This window comes from Octopus sinensis, linkage group LG1, assembly GCF_006345805.1.
Source record: "Octopus sinensis linkage group LG1, ASM634580v1, whole genome shotgun sequence".
NCBI classification, from domain to species: domain Eukaryota; kingdom Metazoa; phylum Mollusca; class Cephalopoda; order Octopoda; family Octopodidae; genus Octopus; species Octopus sinensis.
The window spans coordinates 14,567,073-14,582,476 of record NC_042997.1 but is presented as its reverse complement, the minus strand read 5'-3'; the positions used below and the strand labels follow the sequence as shown (position 1 = coordinate 14,582,476).

General features: G+C 39.2%; 1 protein-coding gene across 1 annotated transcript in view; it reads right to left on the bottom strand.

The window, feature by feature from the left end:
• LOC115217117 (nose resistant to fluoxetine protein 6-like) overlaps window positions 1-15,404 on the bottom strand; it is a 48,879-nt gene that overhangs the window by 1,064 nt on the left and 32,411 nt on the right. The window contains exons 11-14 of the mRNA XM_029786721.2: window positions 14,633-14,746; window positions 8,921-9,044; window positions 5,110-5,296; window positions 3,842-3,984 (exon numbers count right to left, since the gene is read on the bottom strand). Coding sequence (XP_029642581.1) covers window positions 3,842-3,984; window positions 5,110-5,296; window positions 8,921-9,044; window positions 14,633-14,746 — 568 coding nt within the window. The remainder of the gene's footprint in view (window positions 1-3,841; window positions 3,985-5,109; window positions 5,297-8,920; window positions 9,045-14,632; window positions 14,747-15,404) is intronic.

Below are 15,404 nucleotides of genomic sequence, written 5' to 3'. Positions count from 1 at the left end.
TCCTATTCATTCTACACATTCAGCAGTCATAGAATAGCTAAAATTCTAATAAATACTTTCATACTTTGTTTCTAACAATATTTCTAATGTTTTTTAAGTGAAGGTGTGTGAGTAAGTAGTTTGAGTATTTGACTCAAGATTGTTAGGTTGTGAGTTTGGTACCCAGTGGTGTGTTTTGTTTTTAAGCAAGACACTTTACATCACATTGCTCCAGTCCACTCAGCTGGCAAAAACGTGCTGTACATTATCATCATCATCATCATCATTATTTAACGTTTGTCGTCCATGCTGGCATGGGTTGGATAGTTTGACTTGGGCTGGCAAACTGGAAAACTGCACCAGGCTCTAGTCTGATTTGGCATGATTTCTAAAGCTGGATGCCCTTCCTAACACTAACCACTCTGAGAGTGTAATGGGTGCTTTTATGTGCCACTGGCACAGGTGCCATTTGCATGATACCATTATCTGCCACGGCTGCAATTTTATTTGGCTTGACAGGTCTTCTCAAGCACAGCATACCACCAAAGGTCTTAGTCACTAATCATTGCCTCTTTGAGGCCTAGAGTTCAAAGATCATGCTTCACCACCTCATCCCATGTCTTCCTGGGTCTACCTCTTCCACAGATTCTCTCCACAGTTAGAGATCAGCACTTCTTTAGACAGCTGTCCTTGTCCATGTGCATCGCATGACCATACCGGTGCAGTCGTCTCTCTTACACACCACATCCGATGCCTCTTATACCAAACTTTTCTCTCAAGATGCTTACACTCTGTTGTACATGCACACTGACATTGCACATCCAGTGAAGCATACTGGCTTCATTTCTTTCAAGCCTATGTATGTTCTCAGCTATCACAGGCCATGTTTCACTGCTGTGTAGCATAGGTGTTCACACACAGGCATCATACAATCTGCCTTTCATTCCATGGGAGAGGCCCTTTGTTGCCAGCAGAGGTGGGAGCTTTCTGAACTTTGCCCAGCCTAATCTTATTCTCAAAGCCACACTCTTGGATCATCCCCCTCCACTGCTAACTTGGTCGCCTAGATAATGGAAGCTATCTACTACTTCTTGCTTACCCCACTGACAGTTGATGGAGTCTATTTTCTGTACATTTTGCCGTTTATTGAACCTGTGCATCTTCCACACACAAAAGCTATTTTCCCTGATAACCTTTGATATTACTACACCTCTTATGTGTCCATAGCTTACGCCAGGTACTTCTTATGGAGTTTCTACCTACGCTTTTCTACAGATTGAGCAGGGCGATCTACCTGAAGGATTCGTAATTTGACTGCCCTCCTACTTACTAAGACTTTGGTTTTTGCTAGGTTAACTCTAAGGCCCCTTGATTCTGGACCTTGCTTCCATACCTGGAACCTCTTCTCTAGTTCAGGTAGTAATTCAACTATAAGAACAAGGTCAAAAGCATAAAGGAACTCCCAGGGGCAGCCTGTTTTAAATTCCCCTGTTATTGCCTGGAGAACTATGATGAACAAGAAGGGGCTGAGGACCAATCCTTGGTGAACTTCTACTTGTACCCTGAATTCTTCACTGTGCTCATTGCCAATCCTCACCTTACTGACAGCATCCTCCTGCACATGGCTTGACAGCTTTCACCAACCACTTGTCTGTCCTTAGTTTCTGTATTAACCACCAGATAAGGGATCAGGGGACCCTGTCAAAGGCTTTCTTCAAGTCAACAAAAGCCAAGTGCAGAGTTTTATCTTTGGCTATGTATTTCACCTGCAGCTACCTTACCAGAAATATAGCATTAGTGGTGCTTCTCCCTGGCACAAAACCAAAATGCATCTCATCTAGACTAACCCTCTCCCTAATTAGTTGGGCTATGACCCTCTCTATAACTTTCATCACCTGATCCAACAATTTGATATCTCTGTAATTATTTCTATCAAAGGCATCACTTTTTGCTTTGTAGCAGTTGACTATGGTGCTGCTACACCAGTCATGGGGTATGACTCCTTCGTGAACCACCTGATTTACGATAAGGGTGACTAGACCAAAATCCACACCACCAGATATTTTAAGCACCTTTGTAGTGATTCCTGATGGGTCAGAAGTTTCTCTGTCTTCATATCCTTAATTGCTTTATCTACCAAGGTACTGTCAATTCGGATAGCTTGTCCCTCAACTTGGTCAACATTTCACAGACTCTCCTCCTCCTATTCATTCTCCACATTCAGCAGTCTTTCATAATGGCATTTCCAAGCCTCTTTCTTTGCAGAATCATTAAATGCAAGTGCACCATCATCCATGCAGACACATTTCTCTCCTATGACATCACAATTTTTTCTCACACACTGTCTTGCAATCCAAAACACTTCAAGTCTTTGGTCCTCACATTGCTGAACACAGGTAAACTTCTTTTCTGCTTCTCCCTTGGCTAGATATACCTGTCTCATAGCTTCCCTTCTAGCTATGTTAAACAGTTCCCTGCTACCCCAACACTTTCAGACCTGTTTCTTTGCACTAATGGCCTTACCTACAGCATTGTTTCACCACCACATCACCTTAGGTCTGGATGGGACTTTGCACCAGCTGCAAATTTGGCTTATGAAATTCTCAGTTGCCCTTTACATCACAAGTCTGTAGCTCCTCTTTCCTCTAATCAAATTTCTTAATTAGGATGTTTCTAAATCTCTGACCATATGAAGGGTCCTTAAGCTTCCAAATCTTTCTTTTCTGGATTGGTCTGCTCTTTGGCATCTTTCTGGCCTGGAGTCTAGAGTCACTAATACCTTGTCTATGCTGGGAGGTACATTCTTCACTAGGGAGGGTCTCTGTAATTCAGTGTGGTCAGCTTTGTAACATTCTGTGTTACATGGAATCTCCTTGAGAATTATGTTAAGGGTATGCTTGTCTGTGGAGTGCTCAGTTACATGCATGTTAATTGATCAGATATCAGATCAACTGGAATGCTCATCATCATCATCATCATCATCATCATTTAACATCCACTCTCCATGCTGGCATGGGTTAGATGGTTTGACTGGAGCTAATAAGCCAGAGAGCTGCACCAGGTTCCAGTCTGATTTGGCATCGTTTCTACAGCTGGATGCCCTTCCTAACAGCAACCACTCCAGGAGTGTAATAGGTACTTTTATGTGCCACCAGTATGGATGTCATTTAGATGACACTGGCAATGACCATGATTACGATTCATGGGTGCCATTCATATGGCACCAGCAGTGCCATGACTATGATGCATAGCTACCATTTACATGGCACTGGCAGCAACCAGGGGCTAGAGGAGGCTGGCAAATGGCTACGATCAGTTGGTGCTTTTTACATGTTCCCAACACAGATGCCAGTCAGGTGATGCTGGCATCGGCTACATTCGGATGGTGCATTTTATGTGCCACTGGCACGGGTATCATAACTGCAATTTCCATTTGATTTTTATTTTGATGTTGATGTTGACATACTTGACTCAATAGGTCTCCTCAAGCACAGCAGGTCGCCCTACGATCCAAGGTTAGCACAGCAGGCCGTCCTGCGAGCCATGAACTCACTTCATTTGTTGGGTCTTCACAGTCGCAGCATATCTCCAGAGATCTCAGTCTTTCTTCATTTCCTCTGTGAGGCCCAATGTGCCACCGGCACGGGTATCACAACTACAATTTCCATTTGATTTTTTGATGTTGATGTACTTGACTCAATAGGTCTCCTCAAGCACAGCAGATCGCCCTACGATCCAAGGTTAGCACAGCAGGATGTCCTGCGAGCCATGAACTCACTTCATTTATGTCTTCTAAATTCCACTTGCTGTTTTAAAAAAAATCATTAGCTCAATTTTTGTATAAGATCAAATATTTACTTACAATATTAAAGTTTGTGATGAAAAGTGGATACTTTTGGTTTAAATAGAACAGGTATATCACAACTGGATGGACTAAGTAAGCACAGTATGTGAGACGGCTCAGTGGAATAAAGGCTTTCCATGATAAAATTGTATTCACAAAACCTACAATAAAAACAAAATAAATAAAACTCTTTACTTTCAATTTCCAAGTAGAGAACATTGGGCTTTAAAAAAAAATCATTTTTAACTTTTGTTGTATCTCAGGGAAGTCATTATGCAAATAGTAAACACATGTACTGGTTCTTATTCATCATCATCGTTTAACGTCCGCTTTCCATGCTAGCATGGGTTAGACGGTTCAACTGGGGTCTGGGAAGCCCGAAGGCTGCACCAAGCCAGTCAGATCTGGCAGTGTTTCTACAGCTGGATGCCCTTCCTAACGCCAACCACTCCGTGAGTGTAGTGGGTGCTTTTTATGTGCCACCGACACAGGTGCCAGACGAGGCTGGCAAACGGCCACGCTCTTATTCACTTCTTTTATTATTATCAGTCAATTAATTAAACATTTGACCAATTAACTAACCAATTGTTTGATTTGTTGTTCAGTCAATGTATGAATGAATCAATCAATCAGTTAGGTTTGTCAAAGTCTTTTTTGCCATCATTCATAACATCACCATTGACATGCCCTTTCTAATTCCAGGTCTGTTTGACTGATAACAATATAAAAAGTGAAATAGAACCAGTGAGTGTTTATTATTGGCATAATGACCCTCCTGAGATACAACAAAATATGCTTCAATACCCAAGTTCACAATAAGAAACTTGCACACTAAATATGAAAATAAAACTTTTCATCATCATCATCATCATCATCATCATTGTCTAATGTCCATGCTTCCATTCTTGTATGAGTTTGATGGATTTTATTGAGACAGATTTTTTCTAAAGCTGAATGTTCTTTTTGTCACTAACTCTCACACATTTCTGAGTAAGGTAATATTCACCATGGCCAGGCATGTCTTCATGAAGAATTGGAAATAAACGACACTGCTTGCACGACAGTGACACTTGTTTACAACTGTCACAGGAAGTCATGGCAAAGTACTAGCAAAACATTCACATACACACACACTTTTATAAGCACAAATCTATGATAGGAAGAAGCTTGCATAGGTCTGTTAATAGGATGGTTTGCATATATTTTTTTACTATCCTGGGTTATAAAGTGCTAAAACTTACTTTAATTTAGTTCAATGTTTATACTTGATAAGATGTATAACTTACCTCCATATCCTGTACAGCAGGCATAGATTACCCAACCAACACTTACAGCCCAGACATTGCGATGGACTGCTGTATATAAAGAGATTGTTCCTTCAGTAACTCCATCACCATTGTAAATATTATATAAGCCATAAAGGACAGTTATAGCATTTGAAGTTGCCATCAACCAGATCATGGCACAGACATACTGAAAAGAAGAAATACTTTGATAACTGAAGTAAACATACAAATACTGGTGGATCTAGTGGGGAGACTTTAGTTTCTTTCAGTTAACATTAAGAAACAGGAAGTAAACATATTGATTACCGTATTTGACGGCATATAAGACGCACTTTTTTCCAAAAAATTTGGCTCAAAAAATCGCCCTGCGTCTAATATGCGAAGTCAAGACCCTCCCGTAGGCTAATCTTCTCCCAGACGCTCACTAACCTAGCTTACGATAAGTATTTCTACCTACGCTAACGCCTTAATGATATTTTCCGTACTCATGCATCATTATTTTATTGCTAGTATTATTATTATTATTATTACCAGTATTATTACTTTAAAATACGAATTATCGTAAAAATCAAAGCAATCTACCGTAAATTGTTAGGCTGCGATATACACTTAAAACTTTTTTTTCCTGAATTTGACCTGCTAAAATGAGGGTGCGTCTAATATGCCGTCAAATATGGTAAATTCAATTCAACATAATTAAACATAAAATCAACAGTGGGCTTCACTAAACTAGTGATGGCACATGTTGTTATTTAGTGAGTATAAACAATTTAAAAGACTGAAATTTTCTGATAGCACTGAATAATCAAGAGCGCTCAGGGGGCGCAAACCTCTGCCAAGGCAACACCAATGTCCTCTCAACGATTAGCTGGAGATGATTTTTAAAATGAGAATATCTGAATAAAACTCAACTGCTCTCACAAACGAGAATGCTAAAAATGAACCTAACTGCTCTCACAAATTAAGTAAAAAATACGGAAAAATAATCCAGAATCCTTGTCTGGTACTGGATTGATTCCAAAATCTATTCAGTTTGTGCCAGTCACGAGGCCAAACATCCTTGAAAGCTTCATCTGAATCCATCCAGAGGTTCTTGAGATATCTTGTTCATGGACAAACAAACACAACTGAAAACAATACCTCTGGCTTCACTAAGGTAGAAGTAATAACTTTTGAGAAGACACTGCAAGCCAAGTCAAATTGTAGTCATGAGAATATCCAGCAAGCCAAGTGAAATTGTGGTCGCAGCCAATGCTGGAGTCACATAATTGGCACCTGTGCTGGTGGCATGTAAAAAGCACCTCTCGAGCATTGGGTTTTATGGAGGCAAGGTGGCCGAATCCCATGGCACATGAAAAGCTCCTTTTGAGTGTTGGGCTTCATGGGGGCAATGACAAATGATAAAGACCTCTGACATCATGTTGTGCTTGAGAAGAAGATCTATCAAGCCAAGTAAAATTGCAGTTGTGACAGATTCTAGTGCCATGCAAATGGTATCCATGCTGGTGGCATATATAAGTATCTATTACACTCTCAGAGTGACCGGTGTTAGGAAGGACATCCAGCTGTAGAAATCTGGAGTCTGGTCTGGTGTAGTCTTCCAGCTTCCCAGCCCTGGTCAAACCATGCAACCCATGCCAGCATGGACAATGGACGTTAAATGATGATGACGATGATGATGACTTATTTTATATCATCAGAAAAACATCAACATCATCATAATCCTCTTCATTGTCAACATCATCATCATTTAAAGTCCATTTTTTCCCATTTTCACATGGGTCAGACGGAAATCTATTGAAACAAATTTTCTATGACCAGATGCTCTCCTTGTCACCAACCCTCACCTATTTCCAAGCAAGATGGTATTTTTCAATAATAAAGCATATTGAACAACATTGCTTGTATGATGGTGATGCTCATCTACAATCCTGATATCAATATAAAATTACACACAAACATACACACACCTACACACACACACACATATGTTATACACATATGCATATGTGTGTACATATATAATTGAAATTTACAGAAAAACAGAAGATGAAGACAGGTATATAAAAAGGTGTTTTTATATATATATATCTGGGATAGAGGGAGGCCCAGGAAGATATGGAATGAAGTAGTGAAGCATGACCTTCGAACTTTGGACCTCACAGAGGCAATGACAAAAGACCAAGACTTCTGGAGGTGTCCACAGCTGTAACCTACACCAGTGTCACATAACCAGCCCACTCAAAAGTACCTTGAATTGTAGGGTGACATGCCATGCTTGAGGAGACCTATTTAGTCAAGTACATCAACATCAACAGCAATATCAGAATCAAATCAAATGGAAATTGTAGTTATGAGCCCCGTGCCAGTAGCATGTAAAAATCACCATCTGAAGGTCCCAGGTTGTGACAGGAGTTGAAACACTCCTATCACAACCTGGGACCTTGAAGACTGCTCTAATGCAAGGAAGTATACTAGTCCTTTAATATTTGATATTCAATATTTCATCTATTCAATAAGACAATCAATACTTCATTTCATTTTACTATATATATACTATATATTCTATATTCTACATTCTACATTAATATTATAAAGAATATAAATAAAACATAAAAAACAGACAGAGTTGGAATTCTTTTGAATAATATATATATATATATATATATATATAGGCACAGTAGTGGCTGTGTGGTAAGTAGCTTGCTTACCAACCACATGGTTCTGGGTTTAGTTCCACTGCGTGGCACCTTTGGTAAGTGTTTTCTACTATATCCTCGGGCCAACCAAAGCCTTGTGGGTGGATTTGGTAGACGGAAACTGAAAGAAGCCCGTCGTATATATGTATATATATATATATATGTGTGTGTGCGTGTATGTTTGTGTGTCTGTGTTTGTTCCCTAGCATTGCTGGACAACCGATGCTGGTGTGTTTACATCCCCCGTCACTTAGTGGTTCGGCAAAAGAGACGGATAGACTAAGTACTGGACTTACAAAGAATAAGTCCCGGGGTTGAGTTGGTCGATTAAAGGCAGTGCTCCAGCATGGCCGCAGTCAAATGAAACAAGTAAAAGAGTAAAAGAGTAAAGAGCATACACATACATACATATATATATATATATATATATATATATATATATATATATATATATATGCACACATATACATACATACACACACACACTCTTCAGGCCTCTTTCAGTTTCTGTCTATCAAATCAACTCACAGGGCATGGGGCTATAGTAGATGACACTTGCCCAAGAAATATGGTATAGTTAGACTAAACCTAAATCCACATGCTGACACACAAATTCTTTAACTACACTGCTATGTCTGCATCTGTCTGTCTGCCTGTGTGTATAATAAAGATGTAATGAACGGAGAATTATACAGCTTCAAAATTTATTTATTGAAGTATTTTCTTCATAATCCATTCGGACACACTTCTGCTAGATAAGTGTCCTTTGATGCAGTAGTTATGTGCATTTAGTTGATTTATATAAGATCAAATTTCTATACACATTTATCTTAAGGTTGAAATTTCTTCTGCTTCACTCACTTGTATGGGTAACACCTTGAATAAGAATGGGAATAGCATTTGATTTAATATTACTCTCTCTCTCTCTCTCTCTCTCACATACACACATATATATTTGGTGAGGCACCATTCTCTCAGAAGGTGGGTTGAAGGGTTTCTGCAGTTAAAAATTTATTGTGTGTGTGTGTATGCAGTACATCCTAATTTAGGCAAGAAAATCATACCATCCATATTTTTCATGAAACAAATAGAGAATTTATTTGGCAACTTACCTTATTTATGTTCATTTTACATTTATTTCGGCTTAGATAATAACCATACAGCATTCCAATAATATAGGGCCCAATACGAGTGTATGGTTTGACATAGATATGTTGAAAATATGCAAAGCTTATTCTGAAATGGAATAATAATAATAATAATAATGATAATAATAATAATAATAATAATGATAATAATAATAATAATATAATAATAATGATAATAATAATAATAATAATAATGATAATAATAATAATAATAATAACGATGATGATGATGATGATCTTTTCTACTAAAGGCACAAGGCCTGAAATTTGGAGGGAGGGGACTAGTCGATTTTATTGACCCCGTGTTTCACTGGTACTTAATTTATCGACCCTGAAAGAATACAAGGCAAAGTCTTTGAACTCCAAGCATTTCAGCTCACTGCCTTGGTAGTAGTAGTAGTAGTAGTAGTAGTAGTAGTAGTAGTAGTAGTAATAATAATGGTTTCAAATTTTGGCACAAGGTCAGCAAGATTGGGGCAGGGGTTAAATTGATTTCTTCGACTCCAGTGTTCAACTGGTACTAATTTTATCAACCTTGAAAGGGTGAAAGACGGAGTTGACCTTGGTGGAATTTTGAACTCAGAAAGTAAGGATGGACGAAATGCTGCTAATCATTTTGCCTGGTGAACTAACAGGCGCGTCAGCTTGCTGCCTTAATAATAATAATAATAATAATCATAGTAAAATGCCCTGATGCAGTATCAGGCAGTGGCTCTCATGGCTTCTGATCTTAACTGATTGGGAGTGCTATGTACATTGTTTTGTCTTAATATAAAAGATGGGCTAACAGCAAATATTCTGCTAAATTCCACAGATTTGCTTGTCAGTTGTTTGACCTTAACCAGTTAAGCATGTCCCTTAGTGGCTGACGATATGTGCATCTCTGATCACAAGCAGAAGTAGTGGGGGAGCATCATAGCCATGTGTTGATTGGAATTCTTTGGGGTTTGAATAATTCACCTCTGGAAACATGGATGTTTTGTTCAACATCCTTAAACAATTCTTATTCAGGGACTTTTTGAGTGAGATGGGCTACTTGACCTGATGAAAATTCTAACTAGGCCCACCCCCTGCAAAGTCATGCACCGTTTATCTTGATATGGGATCACCATGTTGCACATATGGTTGTGATGCATGTGCCTAGTGTACCCTTATCAGACAGGTAGTCATGATGGGTATGCTGGACTTCATATATTTTACCTCTGTGTCACTTTGATAGGATGCACTGCTCTCTCACTCAATAATAATAATAATAATAATAATGATAATAATAATAATAATGATTTCAGATTTTGGCTCAAGGCCAGTTATTTCAGGGGAGTGGGTAAGTTGATTACATTGACCCTAGTGCTCAACTGGTACTTATTTTATCAACCCCAAAAGGATGAAAGGCAAAGTTGAGCTTGGCGGAATTTAATAATAATAATAATAATAATAATAATAATAATAATAATGATAATAATAAGCTGTTTGTAATGCATATGGTTCCACATTCTTTTGGGTTTAGAAGGGCAAATGCTGGTTATAAGAGGGCAGGACATAAGTTTAAGATAAACTACCTGCTGTTCATGGGTGATCTAAAACAATTTGGGAAAACTGACAGATTCCCCTGTTCAGATAATTCATACATTCAGCATACCCATAGGAATGAAATTTGGCATGAAAATATGTGGGTGCTACTACTGAAGAGAGGTAAAAAAAAATTGATAAGATGGAAGGAAATATATGAGATGGGCAAGTTATGGAGGAGATTAACAACAATGGGTGTGAGCAATTAGGCATCCTGGAAACAGACCAAATGAAAGAAAAGGCAGTTCTAAGGTAATCACTAGTGTGATAGAGTGGAGAAGTGATGAACTTAAGGAGTTTGATAGAAAGATCAAGAAAATGATGATACTACAAAGGGCTCCACACTCCAAAAGTGATGTGGACAGGTATCTATTGCAACAGAGAGGAGGAAATTGTGAATTGTGTGTGAAATCTGGGGGAAATAATCTGGCGTGGTATGTAAAAAATTCAAAGGAGAGAGTGATGGTAGGAGTAAGAAAGATAAAAGGCCTAAGCAGTTTTACAAAAATCTTTATATTTCAGGCACAAAGGCCTATCCCCATAAGGAAGCAGTCTAACTTGTCTTCTTTCCTCAAGCACCTGACTAGATGCAGCAACATCACTAAAGAGATAGACGCCTCCATTCTGGTCTCAGATAGAAACACTGGAAATCTACATATAAAAGAAGCTATATTGATCCACTGACTCAACCCAAAAATTAAGTCGATCAGAGTTGAGCTGGTGGCTCCTATGAAAACATCACAGTGACAGTGACCAACATCAAAATACATGCTTCCACCACCACCACCACCATAACATGACTCCACAATCTTGCGATCATGAGTGCAACATCCTAACACTAGGCCATGCACCCTCATGATGATGATAATAATAATATAATAATAATAATAATAATAGTTTCAAATTCTGGCACAAGCCCAGCAATTTCAGGGATGGAGTTAAGTCAAATACATTGACCCCAGTGCTCAAGTAGTACTTATTTTATCAAGGACGAGAGGTAAAGTTTACCTCAGTGGAATTTGAACTCTCAAAATGTAAAGATGGATGGAATACCTCTAAGCATTTTGTCCAGTGTACTAAGAATTCTGCCCACGACAGACAATGATGTGACAGTATTGATGATGGTGGTTAGTGGTGGTGGAGAATTTGTATGACTTCACCAGCCCCAATTTCTGGCCTTCTAATTACTCCAGTTGTAATCTCATTAATTACTATGTTTGGGGTGTGGCTCAGAAAGACACCAACCACTCTGCCTGTAATACCAAGGCCAAGCTGGTGGTAAAGACTAACAGTGATGTACAACCAAGAGAATACTCTCCATCAGGCATTTGCCATATTCTGAATGTCTTACTTCCCTGAGCATGGATACATTGAAACTCCGATGTCTGGCAGCTGACTTGGCAGACACCCATAAAATTATTAACCATCTTACTAACAATAACTCTGAGCACCTTTTCAAACTCCACCTGTCTAACACCCGTGGACATGTTTACAAAGTCAGAAAACAGCACAACTCCCATCACTTTCGGAAACATTTTTTCATGCTAAGAATTGCTGAAGCATGGAACAAACTGCCGGCTTCAGTTGTTAGTTGTCAGAGCACTGCATCCTTCAAAACTTCCATGCTTCCTGAGATTCGCCAACACTACACCTGATTTTCTCCCCTCCATACACACACAAGCATGTATCTGACTCATACACTGTTCACTTTCCAGACATTTGTACATTACTGCATATGCTTTATATGCACTTTTGACAAGTTGTGGTGCATCTGAGCACTGTATACAATAATTTCATTATTATTATATTATATCTTCCCAGGGACACAATGAGGAATACACACACCAGATTCTGGAGCTGTCTTGAGCTGTGATGGAAGCTGAGGGCAGTTACTTTGAGTAAACTATTATTTCCCAGCCATAATCTAGTTAATATCTTAAAATTTTTTTACAATATTTTTACAAATAATACTTTTTTAAAGTGCATCACATATACTCTTTCTCTTTTTTACTCTTTTACTGGTTTCAGTCATTTGACTGTGGTCTTGCTGGAGCACTGCCTTTAGTTGAGCAAATCGACCCCAGAACTTATACTTTGAAAGCCTAGTACTTATTCTATCGGTCTTTTTTGCCGAACCGCTAAATTATGTGGACGTAAACACACCAGCATCAGTTGTCAAGTGATGTTGGGGGGACAAACACAGACACACAAACATATACACACACACACACATACATACATCCATTTTTATATATATATATACATATATACGACAGGCTTCTTTCAGTTTCCGTCTACAAAATCCACTGACAAAGCTCTGGTCGGCCTGAGGCTATAGTAGAAAACACTTGCCCAAGGTGCTACACAGTGGGACTGAACCCGGAACCATGTGGTTCGTAAGCAAGCTACTTACCACACAGTCACTCCTATGCCTATATCTATATTTTAGGACTTCAAAAGGTTTAGAAACCAGTGGTGGATGTTCAGTCTCCACTCATATTCTTTCTTGAATATAACTCTCAGGATTGTTTTGTATCTTTTATATGTTTTAGTCATTAGGCTACGGCTATGCTGGAGCACCACCTTGAAGATGTTTATGAAATGAATCAACCCCCAGAACTTATTTTTATAAAACTTGGTACTTATTATGTCTCCTTTTTTCAGGAGCAGCTTGATATGCAAGTAAACAGTGAATGGCATTGGAGAGCATAAAAATTTAAGTGGATCAGTCACTTTTGCTGAACTGCTAAGTTACAGGGGCATAAACACATCAATATTGGTTGTCAGTTGGCAGTGGAGGACAAACTCATACACAACGACACACACACAGATATATATATCATCATCATCATCGTTTAATGTCCACTTTCCATGCTAGCATGGGTTGGACGGTTTTGACTGAGGGCTGGCGAACCAGATGGCTGCACCAGGCTCCAATCTTGATCTGGCAGAGTTTCTACAGCTGGATGTCCTTCCTAATGCCAACCACTCTGAGAGTGTAGTGGGTGCTTTTTACATGCCACCGGCATGGGGGCCAGTAAAGCGATGTTGGTAACGATCACACTCAAATGGTGCCCTTTTACGTGCCACTGGCACGGAAGCCAGTTGGCTGCTCTGGCAACGATCACACTTGGATGGTGCTCTTAGCACCCTACTAGCACGGGCACAAGTGCCAGTAAGGCGACACTGGTAATGATCACACTTGAATAGTGCCTTTTATGTGTCATTGACACGGAAGCCGGTTAGCCGCTCTGTCAAATGATCACATTCGTATGGTACTCTTTGCACCTCGCTAGCATGGATGCCAGTCATCGAGCACACACACACACACATATCCAATGGGCTTCTTTCAGTTTCTGTCTACCAAAACCACTCACAAGTCTTTGGTTGGCCCACTTGCTCAAGGTACCATGCAGTGGGACTGAACCTGAAGTAATGTGTTTGGGAAGCAAACTTCTTACCAATACCAATGGTTATGAAACTCCCTTTTCTCACATGTGGTTGTGGTTCTATTACCCTTAAATCTCTCAAACTTATTCATTAACTGCTCAGATCTTACTCATGTCACTGTTATTTTTGTTTGTTATTTTAACCAAGGTGGTGAACTAACAGAATCGTTAGCAGGCCGGGCGAAATGCTTAGTGGTATTTCGTCTGCTGGTACGTTCTGAGTTCAAATTCCGCCGAGGTCGACTTTGCCTTTCATCCTTTCGGGGTTGATTAAATAAGTACCAGTTACGCACTGAGGTCGATATAATCGACTTAATCCATTTGTCTATCCTTGTTTGTCCCCTCTACGTTTAGCCCCTTGTGGGCAATAAAGAAATAAGAATCATTAGCACGACGATCAAAATGCTTAGCAGTATTTTGTCTGCCAGTATGTTCTGAGTTCAAATTCCATCAAAGTTGACTTTGCTGTTCATCCTTTCGGGGTTGATAAATTAAATACCAGTGAGACACAGGAGTTGATGTAATCAACTAGTCTCCTCCTGCCCAAATTTCAGGCCTCGTACCTATAACAGAAATGATTATTACCAGTTATGCTGTAGAAAATGCTTTTCCTATGAGAACAAACCAATTAAAAGATATACTGAAAGTATGGACTTACGATTTGGCAGTAAACATAACAGGAGGTAAATCTTCTGTTGTTGAAATAATTCCTGCAGAAAGCATTTGAGCCAAAAGTAAAGCAAAAAAGATAGCAAAGCCAATGAGAGGAAACCTGAAAATATAATTAACGAATATTATTTATTAATTAAGGAGAAAATTTTTATGGGAGAAAACAGAAAATAATAAAGCCATTTAAAGGATTAACCCTTTAGCACTCAGGTTACCCTGTCAACTGTAAAACGTCTTTATTACCTCTGCCTTAGCGAAGGCAGGGGTATTGTTTTCAGTCGTGTTTGTTTGTTCATGGACAAGATATCTCAAGAACTGCTGGATGGATTCGAATGAAACTTTCAGGGATCGATCCAGTACCTGACAAGGATTCTGGATTATTTTTCCATTTTCTAAACTTAATTTTTGAGAGTGGTCGGGTTCATATTTAGTATTCTTGTTTGTGAGAGCAATTCAGATGTATTCTGTCCTTGGGGCAGTTTGGTGGCTTCTGTGCCTCAGTGGATGTGAACTATTCCACAGAATGCTGGACATGTCAAAAGATGGAGACCAGACTAATATTAACCAACTGACTGAAAAATATGATAAAGAGCCCATATCAGTTTTTGATCCTTATGGGGTCTCATTGGAAGTGCCTACATCACTTGACCATTCCCAGAGAGTAGCCAATCCAGCGAACTAGAGTTACTAATTTATACTCGAAGTGTTTAACAGTTTCTTTAATACATGTGTATGTGTGTGTGAGAGTCTGTATGCATTTA